The sequence below is a fragment of the Cibotium barometz genome, chromosome 23 (assembly GCF_041138505.1).
Source record: "Cibotium barometz isolate CiBa-2024 chromosome 23, ASM4113850v1, whole genome shotgun sequence".
Taxonomy (NCBI): Eukaryota; Viridiplantae; Streptophyta; class Polypodiopsida; order Cyatheales; family Cibotiaceae; genus Cibotium; species Cibotium barometz.
In genome coordinates, this window is record NC_141068.1 from 49612090 (window position 1) to 49627007 (window position 14918).

General features: G+C 39.4%; 1 protein-coding gene across 1 annotated transcript; it reads right to left on the bottom strand.

Annotated features, from left to right (window-relative positions):
* Positions 1-2868: 2868 nt before the first annotated feature.
* On the bottom strand, positions 2869-4267 carry LOC147626047 (uncharacterized). The gene has a single exon (XM_086817888.1). The coding sequence runs from the start codon at positions 3620-3622 to the stop codon at positions 3104-3106; it is 519 nt and encodes a 172-aa protein (XP_086674014.1). The 5' UTR covers positions 3623-4267; the 3' UTR covers positions 2869-3103.
* Between the last annotated feature and the right edge of the window lie 10651 nt (positions 4268-14918).

Consider the following 14918-nt stretch of genomic DNA (forward strand, 5'->3'; position numbering starts at 1 on the left):
TGGACAAGTGTACGCACATAGGCACACCTTTCGCCCATTGTCCATACATGTCACTTGCATATTTCATTACGAGCATTTCAATTTTCTCACTTATTATATCTCACGATACACACAAACATATGCTCTTACACCTAACCTTGTTAATGCCAACTCTCTAAGTACATCTCTAAATGAGGGAACTATGGCGAACAAGCTTGGCCCAGGGTACGACCCATGAGAACCCTCGACCTTGTAGGTATCTCTAACGAGCTTTCATGCATGTAACCTCTTTTCTCGACTCCAATTGCACCAATACAAAATTGTCTTGGATAACACTTTTGCCACAAAGAAGCCTTGTCTATCAACATCATGCTATGAGATTGGGACATACTCTCATGTCGTGCCATGAAGATCCAAACTGCCATCTATCTATATAAATCATTTCATGGTGGTCTTGGTGCTCATTCTGCCAGGGTGCATATTGCTTCTACCAACTACTCTATGTATAATGATTCATGCCACTTTCACAAAATCAACGGAGATCTTTCATGAAGAATCTCTACATAGCCCATCACTTTTCCATGCCATCTGGACACATTGCTTACCATCAAAGCTACACAAAGCTTTCCACCAGTTTGCCCTACATTTGGCTGTAGATCAATCCTAAACCATACTACCTAACCATGGTTGCCAGCTTCAATGGACTATACACATCACTCTGACAGCAACCCCATCATCGACTTAGGTGATGCGAGGATACGATCGTCGTTAGGAAGGAGGGTATATTAACACTATCAATTAACATGTTTTGAACTGTTAATTGACGTTGTTGCCTACCATCTTACCTGCTTAGACAGACACTTATCTTTTGTAAAACCATAATAGAACATATAAAGCAATCTTACCTTATACTTAATGTTAAATAGGAAAAGTCAATAAAGACTGTATACATAGTTTGCTTAAGACCCGTAATAGAGATGGAGGCCATTTTTAAGTTTAGTTGACCTAGTGTAAAAATTAGTCATTTATATACAAGCCATTCTTTACAACAAGCAATATACACAATCATTCCCTTGTAATAGTTCATTTGTGAGCTTTCCTTCTCTCTTCTTGCTTGCTTATATGATAATTGGAATCATGCGTGCTGGATAGATGCTTACTTGATGCTCTTATTTGTTTGTGACCACTTCATCTCTACAAACTCACTCTTCTCTAATGAAACATTTTAAGACCATTACTCTACACCCTCATGTTTGAGATGCATGACAAAATGGGCTTTAGAGGTTTTTGTTCCTTGAATATTTTAGTCATTAAGTTCCGTACAAAATCACTCACGCAAGACCTTTCTTAAAGACCAATGCTCAAAGGATCGCATCTCTTAAAATCATAAATAATGCAATCTCACCTCCATGATTTCTAGAAACATCAAGCCACATTAACTAATTTAGGTATACTACTTATCATACTATCCATTGTTAAGTAGTATCTTTGTAAAACTATTACAAATATCATTTTGATAGTAAATATACATATCAAAAATAGTGTTTTGAATGAAAATGACCAAAAAAACATTTATGGATGATAATTCTCTCACAACAGACACTCCATCAATTATTCACTCATGTTCACACAACTACCAATCATCCATTCCAAGGTTGTCTAAATCATAACTACTTAATATATATTCAATCTATCAACTTTCCACCGCATTAACTAAATGGAATCCCCCACACAATGTAAGACTAACAAATGGCCTCCCCCACACTCGGAGGGTGCACCTCAAAAAATGTATGTCTACCACGTGCGATCATTGGGTGGGGTTTTTTTAATCCAAAATATTGGGTAAATTTACAGAAATACAATTACAAGAGGGGTATTTTAATTTTACTTTGAAAAAAAACCCGTAAGTCTATAAAGAAAAAAGGGTAGTTTTATCAGCTCAAAATTCACAGATAAGGGGTTTTTTAAATACCCCTTGAACGCACGTCGTAGGAGGGGCTTCCATATAGTGCACCCCCCGAGCCCCCACACAACAGAAAACTAATTGGTTTACAACACATGCTTCCTTTAAGCCATGTAGGCATTTCAAAGTTCACGGTTTTTTTTTAACAAATTTATGTTCCGCAATGCTACATGGCTTCTCTCACAAGTTCACATAAAACTAATTGGTTTACAACACATGCTTCATTTAAACCATATAAGCATTTCAAACTATATGGCATTTTTTAAACGAATGGAATTTCAAACATATATTTGGATTCTTTGTACAAGTTCAAAAGTCATCAACAAGGCTCGATGTTACTCAATCCAAAAAGACTAGTGTCATTAAGGTGGCAATAGCAACAACCAACTTTGATGACAATAGTTTACTGAAGTAAAAGAACTTGCAAATACTTCTTTGCAAAAAAAGCTTCTTACCACTATACCACTATGCAATGTTTTTATTGTAAAAAAAATAACTATACTCAGATAAACAATAGATACTAATGAAGATAAACAATAAACAATAAATGCTAATCAAGCTCTCTCTCTCTCTCTCTCTATATATATATATATATACACACACACACACACACACACACACACTACATCCAATTTTTTCAAAAACAAACCTCCACCCTTTGATCATTTGCGAATTGTAAACAAGAACTATATTTACATAAATGACGAGTCTTAATTAAAACACTTCTAAGCCAAATCCAATATCTTAATTAACAAGAACGAGTCTTAAGTAAAACACTTCTAAGCCAAATCCAATATTTAAAAAAATTTACAAAACAAACCTTGACCCTTGGATGGCTTGATGGTGGAACCCAATCGCTTTATATCAAAAGGCAAGAATCCCCCCCCCCCAACACACACACACACACACACACACACACACACACACACACAAAAAAGAAAAAAAAAGAAAAACTATATCACAAGATCATAAAAGGTTCCACGACATTGGATGGGGGAGATTACCCCAAAAAGAGAAGAAAAGAACAACCATATCACAAGAGGTAATAAAAGGTTCGAGCAGCTTCATACATACATACATACATAGATAAATATGAGGAGATTAACCCACTAAACCTTGTTAAGCACAAAACTTGCTTGCTTCCACCCAAAAATGAACGCCTTACGCAGACTCTTGTGGGCTGTTGGAGCTCATACTAGAGTTGTCAACAAAGCCAGGAGAGGGTGCCACATTATTGCCATGCCTTACCAGAGAGGTTGACGTTACCTGCATTAAGAGCTGGTTTCCAACAAAGAGCTCACTCAGGTGGGGACTGCTTCTCTTGGCTGCATCAAAGACTTGCCCACATGCTTCCCTCACCTTCGCGCCAAAGCTCGCCTTTGGGAACGAGTCCCCTGATCTCCCAAACGAACCCCTCCTTGCTTTCCCTTGCAGAGGAGGCTTGCCCAGCTTTATCACCCCCCCCTCCTTCAGTTTCTCTTCTTCCTCTCCCTCTGATTTCTCCTCCTCTTCTTCTTCATCTGCATACCCCAGCTTCTTGTAGCACACATCCATCTGATCGAGTACGTTGTTGGTCACGCGGGGACTCAAAGGTCCGCCCGCTCCAAAGCACCTCGTGAACGATGATCCCAAGCTCGTTGCCCTTGTTAAGCTCTTCTTTGTGGGCGTGCTTGATGCCATTGCTGCTGTTAACCACAATTGCAGTAGTTTTGACAAGCCAAGCGACCCTATCAGCAACTCAAAATCCGCGCACAAAACCCAATATATAGATTCAAGCAATCACCACAGACCCTTGCAGCAGCAATGCTTTAGATAGGCAAGCTGAGATCAACCCACATTGCCCAGACTCAGCTAGTGTGGAGCTCTGCATTTACTTAGCACTAAGCAGAGCTCAAGAGCCGCCCAGTACAGAGCTCCAAACTTGCAGTACATTTACCAACACGAATAAAACCCACGAAGCACGAAGAGACGGTGGAGCTCTAGTCTGGCAGCTAAAAATCAACCCGCAGAGCACAACGTAGGGCTTCGTAGTGGCACTACAGAAAGCGGCTCAAAACAGCCCACAAAACCCAACAAAGAGATTTGCAGAAGCAGCTCAAAGCAGGCCACAAAACCCAGCAGAGAGCTTTTGCAGGAGCATAATAGGCAGCTCAGAGGTAAGATGAAAGCTCTACGAGAACCGTGGCATCAGAACTACAAAACTACAGAAGGATAGTCTACAAGGCAGAATAAAGCTTCACACAATTACAATGAAAAAAGGTTGATGGCACGGAAGCAGACGTGATAATATTTACAACAGATGTGAGAGATAGTACTTGGGTGATGGTATGAATGGGGAGAGGCGCAGCAGAATCAATGCAAAACTGCGCAGGCTTTTGACCTTTGGAGAGGATACATTATGATGGGCTGGCCGCGGGTGGAGAAAGGGGGACCAGGCCGCGCAGGTACCACAACGCGGTTGCAGAATTGAATGAGGTATTAAAGAAAGGCATGCTCTTGCAGTACTAATGCTGCAATGCAGGCTGCCCCATCAGTCCGGACGAATCGTCCCCAATTTTGGAATTGCTCACCTCTAACCTTCTTCTTAGTTTTTAATGCCAACCATCTGCCTCTTTGCCACACCTAGGGTTTTATTTCCTTCCCCACCTTTGTAACTAGGGTTAGGGTTTTTACCCTCCCTCCTCCTTCAACGTTGCAAGTTTCATTAGCAACCGGAGCATATTTTTCAACCAACCAAAATAAGGACCTCTCTCTTAAATCTATCCCATTTTTGTTACTATATATGCCAGTTTTTATAACTATAATATATATGAAAAATCGTTCCTTCAAATAAGTTCTACTTGAAATCTCAACCAGTTCTTCCTTCATTCTTGCCCATACAAATACACTAGAATGTCGTTTCCTTCTTAGAGCATTGAATCAGAGTGAATCCGGGATTCTAGTGCAACTTTGATGGAAGCCGACAAGGATGCACCCTTTCTAGAGTGATGTGGTACACTACATAAAGCTCACTTTGAACTTCCCCAAAAGCCTTCACTTGAAACTTGAAAGGGAAGTGCCAAATCTCAATTTGAAAACTAATTATCATGTTGCAAAAAAACATTTGTGTCACACAACCAAGTGGCAACTACCAAAAACATAAGAAAACATCTATGTGGGCTAAGAGCTTCTCCATTCGGAAGAGGTATTGAAGAAGAGGAGACCGCTTGTATCCATATAATAGGTTGAAATTCCAAAGTCTTGTAAAAATTTACCCACCTCACTTATTGCCTCACTTATTACCAAGAGCTGAAAACTTGCACACATGATAGATGTGTGTGTGTGTGTGTACATATATATGCATGTGTGTGTGCGCGCATGCGCGCGTGTGTGTATACATATATATGCATATGTATGTGTGTGTGCGTGTGTGCGTGTGTGCGTGTGTGTGTATACATATATGTATATAAATATGTGGCACCTGGCTAGACCTTGGGAAAACTATCTCATCCCCATGGGAGCTTATGGGGAATGTTGGCCCCGTACTAAATATTATGCATCTATGTAGGAGACCCTTGGAGTGTGGGAGTAACATCACTTGTCCGATCTCTTCTACCGCAATCATGTTCTAATACATGGGGCTTTTAAGCAAGGTATCCACCAGTTGTGGATCCTCATGAGTCCAAACCATCACTTGTAAATTCAGTCGCATGATTTATGCAAGAAGGTAAATTTCCATTCACAATCGGTCCAATGTCCCATTTTTACATATATGTGGCACCTGGCTAGACCTTGGGAAAACTATCTCATCCCCATGGGAGCTTATGGGGAATGTTGGCCCCGTACTAAATATTATGCATCTATGTAGGAGACCCTTGGAGTGTGGGAGTAACATCACTTGTCCGATCTCTTCTACCGCAATCATGTTTTAATACATGGGGCTTTTAAGCAAGGTATCCACCAGTTGTGGATCCTCATGAGTCCAAACCATCACTTGTAAATTCAGTCGCATGATTTATGCAAGAAGGTAAATTTTCATTCACAATCGGTCCCATGTCCCATTTTTTATTTTTCTTGACAAGTTTGACATTTTTTATGGTTTTGATGTTTTCGGCACATCCGTGATGTGTTTGGTGATTTGAGGCATAACAATGTGTGTGTGTGTGTGTGTGTGTGTGTGTGTGTGTGTGTATGTGTGTATGCATATATCCCCTACATATAGACGTTGCTCAAATCGAGGGACCGATTTGTTCGATGGTATGGAATAAGCAAGGAGAATGGAGTAACTTAAAAGTTACACATCACTAGTCCTAGTGAGTTGTCGAGGTCATCCGTAGTTTGATGATCCCCTCTACCTATCAGATAACATTCAATTTTGCAAGCCCTGGCATTTAATCCGTAGTGATTATGAGTTTGGTGCGAGATATGGTTATGAAGAACTTACAAGAGTACTCATTTATTTGCTTGTCATTGGTTATAGCTTGGTAGAGATTGCCACCTGTGAGTGATGGGTAGGTAGCTTTGCCGCTATAATGAGGAGGCAGCAAATAATGTTCTCATAGTTATACTTCATACCAACACCAAACAGGGATAGGATGAAATTCCTAAGTTCATCATCACGAAGTACTGTGATGTTTGCATTTATATTGAATGTATGATGTAATGAGACATTGGGCTTGTGTAATTACCATCAATTATCTAGTAACCTATGGCTTCGCAGCAAGCTCAGTCATTATCTGTGGATTGATAATGTGGTTATTAGTAGTTTGAAATTTTTCTTGATAGATGGTACACCCACCCAAATAATTCATAAGTGTGTAATTGCTTATGAAGGGTAATAATATGCAACAATGAAGCACTTTGTTACAAGTGTGAAACCACTGATCTGTTGCAAAGCAGTTTATCAATAGTACCACCATATGTGCGTAGACACTATAGCACATCTTCGTTGCAAGATGTTTTAAAAGTTTCTTGGAAGGACTCAAGAATATAACATATGATATTAAACATGGTCTAGATTTATTCTTGGACCTATGACAGTACTGCGTAGTCCGCTTGAGAGTAAAATTTTGAGGACAAAAACCTTTCTTGAGGCAAAGGAGGGATATCCTCAAATATCACATAAACTCGAATAGTTGTGTGAGTCCAGACAATACTTGAAGGGATGTGTCTGGTAATAGCAACAAAGAGTTGTAAGTGATTGTATGTAACTCGAGACACCCGTAGTGGTGCAACAATCTTTATCAAACATCTCCACATACTATATGGTCTGCCCGCATATATAGTATGGCATAAGAGATAGGAAGTTTAATTGTTATATTTGAAGGGAAATCTTCAAAAAAGTTACATTTACTCTAAGTTAGAGTGGAGTTTAACCATCCGTAGATTGATGGTAGTTAGAAACTCAACAAAATTCTAGAGCATATACTTGTGCAAAGATGTTACTCTAAGAGAGAAGTATCTCTCAACTTTGGAACTAATCCTTGTGATTCATGATTAGATTGGCTCTAGTTTATTTCTCCTATGGCCGTAGAGTTTTCCAAGGAGGAGAAGTTTTAACAAGTTGGTGATGCAACATGGTAGCGTAGTTTACAAATATCTAGTAGCATGGTCTAAGAACTTGCGCTACTAGAGTGCTCTCCAGTACATTAGCTTCTATGCTAATGACATGATGCAAAATCAAGGCATGAAATTTGCCTTAAGGTTTTGGGTTGAAATACCAAATCATGGCTTGTGTGAGCATGATCCTGTCTTTACAAAGGTCTGGCGCGCTGTACGCGTACGCACTTTGTCACAGCCGCTCCCACCTTTCTCGCCAACACGTAATGCTAGTCCGAAGAGACTGGCCGTAGGTGCGGCAGGTAGCGAGGCGAGAGTTAGTCCGGAGAGGCTAGCCGAGTCTTCGGGGTATAGTTTTGAGCCGGAGAGCTCAGACGTAGGCCCTTCATCACCTTTGTTTTCCTACACGGTTTCAAAGGATGATGCCAAACTTCGTCGGGGGGGAGAAATATGCTAATTACTCCATTGACGATGGGTACTTACTTTACAAGCGTAGAGTATGTGTACCAACTAGTGGTGACTTTCGGGCTCAAATTCTTAAAGAAAGTCATGATATTCCAAGTGCGGGTCATCTTGGGATTCAGAAGACCTATGCACTAGTAAAAACATAGTTTTATTGGCCTAGTTTGTTTAAGAACGTCCAGACTTATGTGCTAAAATGCAGTAAGTGCCAGGTCAAGAAACAGAACGTCTTAAGGTTGGAGGACTACTCCATCCGCTGGAGATTCCTCAAGGGAAATGGAAAAGCATTTCCATGGATTTCATTACCGGTTTACCCAAGATGAGTCGAGGGAATGACTCGGTGTGGGTAGTAGTGGACAACTAAACTGGCAAAGTTTATTACTCACAAAGAAAACTGTAAAAATGCCAGAGTTGGCAAAACTCTTTATTGAACATCTCTACAAGCTATATGGCCTGCCCATAGATATAGTGTCGGCGGATAGAGATAGAAAGTTCAACAGTCATTTTTGGAGGGAAGTCTTCAAAAAGTTGGATACTACTCTGAGTATGAGTACGGCAGATCATCCGGAGTCTGATGGTCAAACTGAAAGAGTTAACCAAATTCTAGAGGATATGTTGCGTTCTTATGTTAGTAAGAAGCAATCTAATTGGGAAGAGTACTTGCCCTTATTGGAGTTTGCCTATAATAGCTCCAAACACTCAGCGCGATTGGATTTACACCATTCATGTTAATGTATGGATTCCAGCCGAGATCTCCAATGGCTGTAGGCCTAGAAAAGGAGAAGATTCAATCTGTCAAGGATTTCCTTGAAGATATGAATGATATGCTCGGAGCCGCACGAGAGAGCATTCGTAGCGCTCAGGATCGCGCTAAAACTTATGCGGATAAAGGATGAAGAAAGGTGACCTTTGCAAAAGGTGACTTTGTATTCCTCAAGGTTTCTGCACAGTCAGAAACCATGAAAATGGGAAAGTGTGATAAACTTTCTCCGAGATATTGTGGTCCTTTTAAAATGCTTAAGAAGATTGGGAACGTAGCATATAAACTTAAGTTACCGGAGAGTTCTCAAGTCCATCCTGTCTTCCATGTCAGTAAACTAAAGAAATCAGTTCACGGGTTAGAGAACGCAGTTTCTCTAGAGATTTGGTGGACTTGATAGAGCCACCAAAGATACCACATGAATCTGAAAAGATTCTATAGTATTGTGACAGACAAACCCGACATAAAGTGTACCAGGAGGTACTTGTTAAATGGACAGATAGGGATGAGGAGGTGGCAACCTGGGAATGCCGTAGTGCAATTTCCAAAAGGTTTCCCCAGTTTGTTTTCGAGGACGAAAACTCTTCTTAAGGGGGGATAATGTCACGTAGGCTGTAATGCCTGTGATGACCGACCCCGGCAGACCGGATGGCCATATCCGGGGTTCAGTGGGAGAGGACGCCCATGCGGAGTCATGGGCGGCCAGGCTAGTATGGACGGCAGGCCACACACTATATAGCCTGGGGGATGAGGGGCAATCCTCATTCTTCCTCTATGGCTGGGTGGTGAGCCAGAGGCCGTCCCCTCTTGTGGTAATGTCCGTAGCGGCGTTACGGGAATGTACCAGTGTATCTACACTTTATTCTAAATTTTATCTTCATGTAAGAAACATTTTCTAGTTTGTTCCAACAATTTTTGAGGTATAAGTATTGCAATTGGTATTTAAGGTAGCACTCTAAGTTTTTTTTTTTCAAGACATGTATGTGTATTTATACTCTTTGTAAGGCCTATTTGCAAAGCAAAGCATGAAAGAAATTGGCATCCTTTGCTACATGTTGTGTAGCATTTAATTAGGGTAGTAATTCTAGCTAAAACCCTTGAGGCTATGCTCCACACATTTTGCAGATTACATAAAACGTGACAAGCTTAAAAATTTTGAGTATTCCTCATATTAACCTATTGCATGTTGATTTTGGATTATAAATTCTAGATTATTTTGTATAGGTGGTTTTGTTCCCTTGTTGGTGCTCCATGTGAAAACGTTGAATTGATACATATTCAAATGTTTACTCTTTTATTTTCATGTATCTTCTTACAATAGTTCTTAGCTCATTCAATAGCTTACTTTAAGTCCCACTACCATAATAGTTGATACATGTTCAAATGTTTACTCTCTTTTTTTCGCACATATATCCTCTTGAAATAGTTCTTAGCTCATTGAACAGCTTACATGTTCAAATGTTTACTCTCTCTTTTTTTATACATGTACCCTTTTTAACTAGTTTCTAGCTCATTCAATAGCTTATTAATGAGTATTAACCCATTCCTAGGGTTAACAAGAGCTAATACCATTATCTTATATCAAGGAGTCATGGTAAATACACCAAAAGGTCATACATTCAAGATATGAAGCAATGGTGTCCAAAGCTATAACTTGGACGGGTGCCCATAATGGTCCGATGGAATACTTAAGGCGATTCTCGCTTCAAGAGCATGTGGTAGCAAGTTAGGATAAAGTACCAAGTGATGTACTTCATGGATATATTATGAGATTAGTCATTGTAATAGCATTAGGCCTCTTATGAGCCTAAAGTGCCCGGCCAACCATAGTTTAAGTGAGTGTGAATACTTATGGCCATGTATATAGGTGAATCTCTCTCATAATACAAGGATACTCTCCCATTATGCAATTGAGTCTTTCTCTTACTAATCCTCTTGCTAATCTCTCTCTCTAATGCATGCTAGTGAGTGTGTGTGAGGAGGGACGAGTACCCGTAGTGCAATGCGGTGGTGTGACAACGCTCGCGGGAGGCACAGTGGAATTGCTTTTCAAGGAGTTGTAGAGCTTGGAGACCTCAAGGGTTACGAGCTCGTCCATTGAAAAGATCCTCACACAAAATTTGTGGTTCACCAAATAATCTCTTGTTAGATGTGTTTCGTTAGTGTGAGCGATAACATTTTTGGTGCCATTACTGGGAAGCCATAACATTTTTGGCGTCGTTGTCGGGGAGCCATCCCTTGGATTTTTCTCTAATCTATGCATTACCCATTTTTCATTGTCTTGATTAATGGTTTCCCATGAAAAATATGGTGATTTGATGGTGATTTGTATGTGATTTAGTGTCGAATAGCTCTCTTTTTTGTTTTTGTGTGTAAAGAATGCTTTTTGCTTAATTTTAGCTTAAATTGTTGTTTTTGTTATTGTTAATGTGGATTTTAATATTCCTAGCTAGGGCTTGCACATAGTGTATTAGGCTTAGTTTGCATCCATTGCATCAAACAATGCAATAGAATGCAATTTTTAGTGAATGTTAGCTCTCTTTAGAGTTAAACATAGAACTAGAATCATTAAGTTTAGCTTAAATTGTGTGTTTATTTGTTGGAATTGTATGCATTAGAGTGTTAGAGAATATTAGGAGTAGCTTAATCCTTCAAAAAATTTCTCAAAACCATCAAAAAATCCTTGAAATCGACTAATTTCTTGTAATTGACTAGTTTTTATCACATTAAGAGTAATTAATCCAATTTAATAGATAAAAAATTTAGAAAATGTATTTTTTTGGGTCTAATTTGGTTATGGGTGGTTGCAAGATGAGGTTATCTAGTTTCATGTAGTGGGTGCCCTTGGCTTTAGCTGGAAAACAGGCATTTTTTCAAGAAGAATAGCCAATCTCTCATAGTTAGCCAAGGAGTTTCACTTCAAGGTCTTCTAATGAAACATCATATGCAAAGTTGGGCACCTAAAACTATAATCTGATCGAATATCCAATAATTGCAAATCCCCTTTTCTTTGGGAACCAAGTTTGTATACAGGCCCTATCGTAGGTTTAGACAGGTACAGTGAATGTGAGTAAATTACCTATAACTTTTACATTATTACTCATATGATGTTCCCACTTTGCATATCACAAATAACATAGAGCTTAACTTGATTTATCGAGTAATTTTTGATGTGTTCTACTATTTTCTATATTATTTAAAATGTATTAGAAGTGTTAAAAAACATACTATTTTATCCTCCCACCACATCTACCATTTAAAATGCTCAAATTGTATGGATCTAGTGTGATTAGATTGGGAAAGATTAGTATAATGTGGGTATAAGGTAAAATTACAAATCTAACGGTTGGATTTTTGTGGATTTACTTTGGAAAATTTATTATGACTGTCAGAGGCCCATTAAATCAATAGTAATTTAATTCTATAAAATTAAATATTGAATCTTTCAATCTAAAAACTCAAGGGACCAATACTCTTGTTGCCATAAATTTATTAAAAGAAATTGGCTTCATTTGAGTATGGGAAGGTCCATTTTCAATCCTCCCAAGTGAAAATTCCCATATTGTGTCCACTCTCCCCTTTTTAAGTCTAAAACCAATCCTAGTTAGGTTTGGAAATCTAGGCTTGGTAAACTTCACAGCTTAGGTTTCATTCCATGTGTGAGGCTTGGGTAGACACAAATCTTATATATGCATGCCACTTTATGTCCACATGAGCATCGAGAGGATCCAAATAAGCAGCTTGCCACCTCCACCCTCCATGTCAACATGGTCAACCTAGTTGACTCTCCACCTCATCATCCTAGTCATCATTAATGCCACGTCAACTTGGTGACATGGCATGCCACCTCGCACTTGGTGACATGGCATGCCACATCATGGAATTGCCATATCAACCATAATAGTGCCACATGTCCAGAGAATGCCACGTGTCATGCACGCATGTGACACATGGCACCTCCTTCCCACCTCCTCTCTTTTTTCAAAAACATGGCACCTTCTCTCTTTTTTCAAAAACATATTTTTGAAAAAGTTAATTTAGTAATTTAGAGAAATAGAATATAGAATTTTAAATAATAAAATATATATAACTTATTAAATAAAAGAATTTAAAATCACTAATTTTAAAAGATTATATTTTGGGATTAGATCAATAATATTATTATTAAAGTTCATATTATTAATTTTTAAAAAAATAAATTTTTTAATTTAATATTTCTTAAAAAAAATTTATATAGAATAAATCTTTGAATAAAATTTAAAAAAAATATTTTATTAAAAAAAAGCAGTTATATAATTATAAAATAAAAGATATCTTTAAAGATATATTTATATATCTAGTAATGATAAATATTTAGACTTGTTAATAAATATTATTAATAATATTGATTTTTAAGTGGATAATAGTTTATCTTTAATTATCTTTATGTTTATCTTAGTTATCCAATCAATCTTAGATAGGAAATCCAATGAGATTTGAAGTGGATAACCTATTTTTCCTATATAAACACACATCTCTAGTACTATCCCACACTTATCTCTAGTACTATCCCATCATTGAGCCTTTATAATATTTTCTCTCTTAGCTTCCTTGAGAATGGGTTCTCAAAGTCGTAGGAGTCGAAAACGTGATAGGACTAGACTCCTCCCCGTCCACCAAGTTCAAGAGGAGGAGAGGAGAAGGGTAGCTCGTGAGAGAAAGAGAGAGTGGAGAGCACGTCAACGAGCAACACCTTCCGTTGGGCGATGATCCAAGCCTTGCTCCTCCTCTTCCACTTCCTCTCCCTTCACCCTCTTCCCCCCCACTACCCCTTAGTTTAGATAATCCACATGAACCCGCCCTTCTTGAGTCCTCTCTTCTACAAGAACCCACCTCCCCTCCTTTGGGCGCCCTTCGTGTGGATAGGAAAGAACTATCAAAGTCAGGGGCACATCGTCGTGTGCCCATGTAATCTTCCATTCCTATTTCAAAGACCTCACGCCTTCATCATCACAGGCATGTGTGCCTGATGCTTTGATTGATCTGCCCAACATGGCCAACTGCAGGGCGCTTTCCGACATTGGAGGTCGAAGAGAGAGGAGAGCTGGCATGGCGGTGCTACAAAGTGTTTGTCATTTCTATATAGTTAACAAGAAGAGGAACTCTGCGGATGCTTTGGCTGCTTGACGGGCTATTGTGGCAGCCATAAGTAGCTCCCAAATGAAGGGTAAGGTTAGTGCCACATCTCGCATCCTTTCCATAGCACCATGCGCACTTAGAGTTGGGTCTATTAGACGACAAAGTTTAGATGCCAATGAGGTTGGTGCTTTGTGGGCGAGTAGTGGTCATGTAGCTAGGCATGATCACCTACTAGATGAAACCACTAGAACCTTGATAGAAAGTTTTTGGGAGGAGAATTGTCGTGCCTCGCCAGTTTTCAAGAAAGCTTTGCGTAAGAGAGTGATAAGAGGAGTGTTCATTGAGCACGGTGCTTGCTTTCTTGAAATGAACCAAACTGAGTTGTATTCTCAGTTTGTGGCTTCGTATCCAGAGCTTAAAATTGGGCAAAGGTCATTTGAGGGGTGTAAGCCTTGGTTTGTGAGGTACTCACATCAGCGTGACACATGTTGTTGTCGCTACCATGTTGAGTTCAAACTTTTTTATGATGTGTTCCGTTCTCTTAGTGGGCATAGAGAGTTGCCTCGTAGTCCACGTGATTTCATCCACTCTCTTTTGTGTGCACGCACGGAAGATGCCCAGTTCCATAGGATGCCTTGTGTGGAGAGCAATTGCACATCATGTGGTTCACTTACACATCTACAGATGGTAGATCTTGATGCAAGTGACCAAGAGATAGTGGCATGGCAATGTTATGAGTATGTGACACACCAGCTCCAAAGTGGTGGGACAGTCCAGGAAGTTGCAGCTCGTGGACAAACATACACCACGTTGTCACTTCACTGCCACATTTAGGGAGCAGATCTACCCCTATATACGGCACAGTCATTGTGCCAAGTGGCAGGATCGTCAGTTCCGAGCATGCCTAGCAGAGTTTCCTATTGGTGTGGCCGTCTCTGTGATTGATTTTGCAGAGAACTACACGTTCACACCTTTTCAGGAGATACAATCTGAGTATTACTTCTCAGAGCAGGTAATGGTTATATTTTATAATATTTGTTTTATGTTTGAGCTACATTACTTATTTGATTTTTTGTGTCCTAAACGTATGTATTGCTT